This window comes from Rhinopithecus roxellana, chromosome 6 (assembly GCF_007565055.1).
Source record: "Rhinopithecus roxellana isolate Shanxi Qingling chromosome 6, ASM756505v1, whole genome shotgun sequence".
Lineage (NCBI taxonomy): Eukaryota > Metazoa > Chordata > Mammalia > Primates > Cercopithecidae > Rhinopithecus > Rhinopithecus roxellana.
This window is the reverse complement of record NC_044554.1, coordinates 45,481,528-45,488,017: the sequence shown is the minus strand read 5'-3', so window position 1 is coordinate 45,488,017 and position 6,490 is coordinate 45,481,528. Positions and strand designations below refer to the sequence as shown.

Genomic DNA, 6,490 nt, shown 5'->3' with positions numbered 1-6,490 from the left:
AGCGGACTTTGGCCTCTTAGTTCCCATCAGGGGTGGGGGAAGGGGGCCGATAGTGGGGGAGGGGAGAGACATGGGTGCCCCCTCCCCTCTCCTGCTTTTACCCCTCCCTGGATCCTGGGGACCCCTTCCTAAGCCCTGCCATGCCCAGGTGGAAGATTCACCCCTAAGACATCTGCCTCTTCCTTATCTGGCTTTCAGGGTCCCCCAGTGCCCCCAGGTTCTATGCCATATCAGCTGTCCTCCCTGCCCTGACACTTGACCCAGTGGCATTCTAAGCTGGAGTCACCACAGTGGTGTGACTTGGGGGTTTGGTCTGGTGGTGTGCATGTGCGTCTCTTTTGAAAGGTGGTTCTCAGACTCCCTCTGGCTGCTGGAGAAGGAGGGGCACAGGTGGGAGCACATGGTCAGATGAGACCAGCGAGAGCTCCCAGATAGGGGTCCTGGGGTCATGGATCTGTGGGTCAGTGGGGAGGAGTGATCAGAGTCTCTTCCAAGGTGTGGGCAGAGCTGAGTGACCCTGGACAAGTCATGGTCCTCCCTGGGCACCAGCCCCTGTTTGGTCACCAAAGGACTTGGATCACGTGGGTTTCTACCTCTTTGGGTTCTGAGGCTGATGAAAGGCCAGTTAGCCTCACCCTAGAAACACGTCACAGGCACAAACTGCTAAACTGGCAGGGGGCACAGGTCCCCACGCCCTTTCGAGGGCCCCAAGACAAGTAGCTCTGAAGAGGAAGGCTCAGGGTCCCACCAAGTTTCCCTTTGGGGTCTCCCCTGGGAAACATCAGCTCCTACTCAGGTCCAGAGAAGTTCCGAGCTGCTGGGATGCACCAGCGCCCTAGGCCCCGCCCCATGTCTGTCACCACCAAGAGCCCCAGGAAGGAAGGCATAGCGCAGCTCACCTGAGCGCAGGTCCTGGGGTGCTCAGGCGCGCTGTTCCCCTGAGACCTGAGGCCTACGCTGAGGCCCCGCCCACCAGGCCCCACCTCCTGCTCCGCTCCCCCAAGCTTCACCTCCTGCTCCACCCACCTCCTCCCACACTCACTCCAGGCCTCTCCCCTCCGCTGCAGCCTGCAGCCCCTCCCACCTCCCACCACAACTGTTACTCCCCAGCAACACCCCCGACCCTCAGTTTTGGTCGCGTGGCCTCCCCTGGGTCACAACCCCTCGGAAACCTGAGGAATCCATGGCCCCTGGGGCTGTGTCCCAGCGCCCACTGTGGGATCGGCATGGGTGTAGCAGTGACCCTCCCTCCCCTCACCTCCCTCCAGACCCCTGCGCCCACTCCCCACCCCACGGAGGCCAAACTTTTTTTTTCTTAAAACATTTTTACTTCTTCCAACCCAGAAACATCACCATTTACGAGGACAAGCGGGAAAGAGGAGGGGTGATGTGGCATGGGGGTTAAGGGACTTCCATCTGAGCTTGGGAGCAGGTGCGTGGGGAGGAGTGCCATCAGGGGCACTTTCGCTCCACGCACTGCTTCCCGCCCTCCTCATATTCCTGCTTGGAGATCCACATCTGCTGGAAAGTGCCCTGGGTGGAGGGGGCAATATCAGGGTCAGGGTGGCCTTGGAGGGAGGTGTGGATGGGCAGGTGCAGCCCCTGGGAATCCTCCAACAGGCCCCGACCACCCCTTGGGTTCACATCCCTCTGAAACCCCTCCCCACCTTATCCTCCCCTCCTCTGTCTGTCCCCTTTCATATTCAGAGGGAGAGTATCCTCTTCATATCATTCAATTCAATAATTCATTCATTCAGCAAGTATTTATTGAACAGCAGTCTCTGCCCTGAGCTAGGCCCTGTTCCTGAGCTGAGGGGATGGCACGCACAACCCCAGGCAAGCCAGCCTGCACCCAGCACTCAACACCCCCTACACACACACAGTCCTTCCCCACCAGGTGTCCTCTCCTCACTCCATCAGGGCTTTGGAACACCACTAGTCTCCCTCTTTCCCAAGGAAGATATTCCCTCCACCTCACCATTCCAACACTGTGGCACCCCACCTGAAGCCTTCAGCGTTACAACTTGCCCCATGAAGGTTCCTGCAATGAGCATCTCAGAGTGTCCCTTCTCTCTCTATTTTATTATTATTATTATTATTATTATTATTATTTTTTTTTTTTTTGAGACGGAGTCTCGCTCTGTCACCCAGGCTGGAGTGCAGTGGCCAGATCTCAGCTCACTGCAAGCTCCGCCTCCCGGGTTCACGCCATTCTCCTGCCTCAGCCTCCTGAGTAGCTGGGACTACAGGCGCCACCACCTCGCCCGGCTAGTTTTTTGTATTTTTTTAGTAGAGACGGGGTTTCACCGTGTTAGCCAGGATGGTCTCGATCTCCTGACCTCGTGATCCGCCCGTCTCGGCCTCCCAAAGTGCTGGGATTACAGGCTTGAGCCACCGCGCCCGGCCTATTATTATTTTTTTGAGATGGAGTCTTGCTCTGTTGCCCAGGCTGGAGTGCAGTGGTGCAATCTCGGCTCACTGCAGCCTCTGCCTCCCAAGTTTCAGCGATTCTCCTGCCTCAGGCTCCTGGGTAGCTGGGATTACAGGCACCTGCCACCACACCTGGCTAATTTTTGTATTTTTAGTAGAGACAGGGTCTTACCATGTTGGCCAGGCTGGTCTCAAACTCCAGACCTTAGATCATCTGCCCGCCTTGACCTCCTAAAGTGCTGGGATTATAGGCGTAAGCCACCACGCCCAGCCTAATTTTTATTTTTGTAGAGATGGGGTCTCACTGTGTTGCCCAGGCTGGTCTCAAACTCCTGGGCTCAAGTAATCATTCCACCTCAGCCTCCCATAATGTTGGGATTACAGGTGTGAGCTACTATGCCTGGGATTCTTTGATCTTTCTCACCCTATACACATGTGCTATCCAAGGCAGTGGCCACTAGCCTCCTGTGGCTCACCAGCCCCGATCCAAATTGAGACATGCTCTAAGTGGAAAATACACACCCAATTTTTTTCTTTTCTTTTTTTTTTTAGACAGGATCTCACTCTGTTACCCAGGTTGGAGTGTAGTGGCACAGCTCACTGCAGCCTCAACCTTCCAGGTTCAAGTGATCCTCCAACCTTGGCCTCCCAAGTAGGTGGGACTACAGGTATGTGCCACATTGCCAGCTGCTTTTTAAATTTTTTGTAAAGATGAGGTCTCACTTTATTGACCAGGCTGGTCTAGAAATTTTGGGCTCAAGTGATCCTCCTGCCTTGGCCTCTCAAAGTGCTGGGATTACAGCTGTGAGCCACTCCACTTGGCCAGGATACTTAATTTTGGGCCAGGCATGGTGGCTCACACCTGTAATCCCAGCACTTTGGGAGGCCAAGATGGGCAGATCACTTCAGGTCAGGAGTTTGAGACAAGTTTGGCCAACATGGTGAAACCCCGTCTCTACTAACAATCCAAAAATCAGCCAGGCGTGGTGGCGCACGCGTGTAATCCCAGCTACTCGGGAGGCTGAGGCAGAAGAATCGCCTGAATCCAGGAGGCGGAAGTTGCAGTGAGCCAAGGTTGCTCCACTGCACTCCAGCCTGGGCGACAGAGTAAGACTCTGTCTCAAAAAAAAAAAAAAAAAGGAAAAAAACAGACGAATTGTGTGGCTGACATGCTCCAGCCCCAAGCTAAGTTCAGACTGCTAGGCTCTGTCTTTCTGACCCTAGTTTCTGTCTCCCTAGAGGACTTCCTTTCTCGTGGATGTCCTCCTTGTCTGTCGTGGCCTCACTGTCCCCTCTGTGTGATTGATACCCTCCAGATGCGGGTTGCAACTCCAGCTCCCTGCTCAGTACCTTCCTTCCACCCCAGCAGCAGGTCCAGACTGAACTTACCACCTCCTGCTCCAGAACCAATCTCCCTGCCTCCTTTGCTAGTTGCCCCTTGCTGTCCACCCCATCCCCACTGCTACCCATGCTATGACTCCAGGACAATTGAAACAGCCTCCTTGCAAGGTCCTGTTGACCCCAGCTCACACCTCGACCCCAAAGACTCATGCCTGGCAGTCTTTCCAATCATGCCTGCATTGCCACATCACTCCCTTGCCCCAAACCATCAGGGTCTCCCCTCTGCTGACTGAGCACAGTGGGTATCTCACCAAAATCTCATCCTGACCAATCTCTCCAACTACCTGTCCCTCTACTCCTTTTATTTTTTATTTTTTATTTTTTTTGGGAGAGAGTCTCACTGTGTCACCCAGGCTGGAGTGCAGTGGCACAATTTCAGCTTACTGCAATCTCCGTCTCCTGAGTTCAAGAGATTCTCCTGCCTCAGCCTCCTGAATAGCTGGGATTACAGGCATACACCACCACGCCCAGCTATTTTTTGTATTTTTAGTAGAGACAAGGTTTCATCGTATTGGCCAGGCTGGTCTCGAACTCCTGACCTCAAGTGATTCGCCCGCCTGGGCCTCCCAAAGTGCAGGGATTACAGGCATGAGCCACCGTGTGCAGCCTCTTCTCCCCAATTTGTAAAAGTAGAGATAGGTCTTGCTATGTTCCCCTGCTGGGTCTTGAACTCCTAGCCTCAAGCCATCCTCCCACTTCAGCCTCCCAAAGTGCTGGGATGACAGCTGTGGGTCACTGTACCGGGCCCCTGCCCCCAATTTGTGTCCTGTTCACCCTTCTGGGAACATTCATTGACTGACATTTCTCAAAAATAAATGTTTGTTGAATGAATGAATGAATGAATGAAGAGGCAGGCAAAGTGGCGGGCGCTGTCTGGGTCTCCCCTCTCCCCCACAGTCAGTGCTAGGCCAGGTCCCCTTCCTCTCACCAGTGAGGCCAGGATGGAACCCCCAATCCAGGGGCTGAACTTGCGCTCCATGGTGCTGTTGCTGGCAATGAGTTTCAGTCGCATGCTCTGGGGGTAAAAAGGGGCTGGGGGAAGCAGACACCTAGGTTCTGGGAAGGGACAGGGCTTGGGGGACAGGGGGAAGACTTGGGAAGCCGCAGGGGCAGGGGTTCTGCTCTGGTGGACAGAACAGAAGGAAGGGCGTGGGAAGAATGGGGGACTCAGTCCTGGACAGCTGAGCCAGGACGGGCGTCCGGGGCTCTGGGTCAGGGGTGGGCTCCTACCGGTGGGGTCTTCTGGGAAAGCTCTCGATTGAGCCTGTCAGTGAAGCCCTGCAGCAGTGTGTTCCCGCCGGTGACAATGACACTCCCATACAGGCCCTGAGAGCAGGAGGAAGGAGTGAGCCACGGGGGACAGCCCCCCTACCCTACCTTCCCACTTCCCCTGGGCCCCTTTGCCCAGCCTCAGCTCCGGCCTGGCCTCACCGGGCGAATGTCAATGTCACACATGCCGATGCTGGTGGTCACCACGTGGCCCACACCCAACATGGTGTTCCCCGACAGGCCCTGCGGAGAGAGGTGACTGGGGCTGTGGGCCCTCTCCCCCTTCCCCCAGTCCCTGCAATCCTTCCCAGCCTCCCCCACGCCCCAGGATCCAAGGACTGCAGCCAGCACCCACCCCAGTCCTTGCCACACAGCCAAACCTTGACGTTCGAGGGATCAAAGAGGCCCTCGGGGATGCGGAGTCGCTCGGCGCCATAGTCTGTGTTGTAGCCATTGGGCATCTCGTAGTGCACTGTGGGCATTTGTGCAGCCACCCTGCCCAGAAGGGAGCAGGACTCTGCCTGGGGTGCTCAAGAAGGATCAGTGGGTGGACAGCACCAGAGTCCCCCAGCCCACCCCAGGAGTCCCAGTTCTACCCTCTCTCCCACCCCCCCAGCCCTGAGCCACACTCACTGTTCATCATAGGGGGAGTCTGAGACCTGCAACACGGAGGCCTGGAAGTCCTGGATCACCTCCTGAAATCCCAGCGAGGGTGATGAGGGCCTGGATTCCTCCTGAGCAACACCCCCCGCCCAGCTCCCCCTCCCTGCTCCACCTCCCATACAAGACCCCTGCCTCGCCCCCATTCACGGCAGGGGAGGGGGCTTCAGGGGACTCTCTCCAGAGGCTCACATTACACATGTAGTTATGCCAGGACTTGGAGACCTGGGGGAGCTTCTCCTTCTTCTTCCAGTTTGGGGGGGCGCCCTCCCGGACAGGCTCCTGTGGGGGCACAGCGTAGGAACACCATTTCTTAGCCCACCCTGACCCCTACCCCACCTTCCTGGCACCGTTCCCAGCTCTGCAGCTAACTGGCACTGGAGGCTCTGCTGTGCTGCCTGCAAGGGGGGTTTCTCACCCTTTCCTGAGGGAGAGGAGAGAGAACGGGGCATGCTTCTCTCTCCGTGTGTGCCCTTCATGCAGTGGGTGCAGCTGATCTGGAGAATACCAGGAATACAGTGGTGACAGAATCTCCAGGGAATGGCCTCCTAGGGGGCCGCCATCCATGTGAGGGCACAGGACGGAGCTAAGCACACAGTGTCACTTCATACTCACAGCACCCTGGCTACTGCCTACTACCGTCCCACTTTACAGAAGAGGAAACTGAGGCCCAGGGAGCTTTGATATCATGCTGTTGGTCACACAACTCTTTTTTTTTTTTTTTTTTTTT

At 56.1% G+C, this 6,490-nt stretch overlaps 1 protein-coding gene across 1 annotated transcript in view; it reads right to left on the bottom strand.

The window, feature by feature from the left end:
* Positions 1 to 1,316: 1,316 nt before the first annotated feature.
* The window catches only part of ACTL6B (actin like 6B), a 7,149-nt gene continuing 1,975 nt past the window's right edge, over positions 1,317 to 6,490 (bottom strand). The window contains exons 2-9 of the mRNA XM_030931979.1: positions 6,111 to 6,184; positions 5,953 to 6,042; positions 5,734 to 5,795; positions 5,481 to 5,595; positions 5,263 to 5,343; positions 5,062 to 5,157; positions 4,760 to 4,846; positions 1,317 to 1,533 (exon numbers count right to left, since the gene is read on the bottom strand). Coding sequence (XP_030787839.1) covers positions 1,453 to 1,533; positions 4,760 to 4,846; positions 5,062 to 5,157; positions 5,263 to 5,343; positions 5,481 to 5,595; positions 5,734 to 5,795; positions 5,953 to 6,042; positions 6,111 to 6,184 — 686 coding nt within the window. The 3' untranslated portion in view covers positions 1,317 to 1,452. The remainder of the gene's footprint in view (positions 1,534 to 4,759; positions 4,847 to 5,061; positions 5,158 to 5,262; positions 5,344 to 5,480; positions 5,596 to 5,733; positions 5,796 to 5,952; positions 6,043 to 6,110; positions 6,185 to 6,490) is intronic.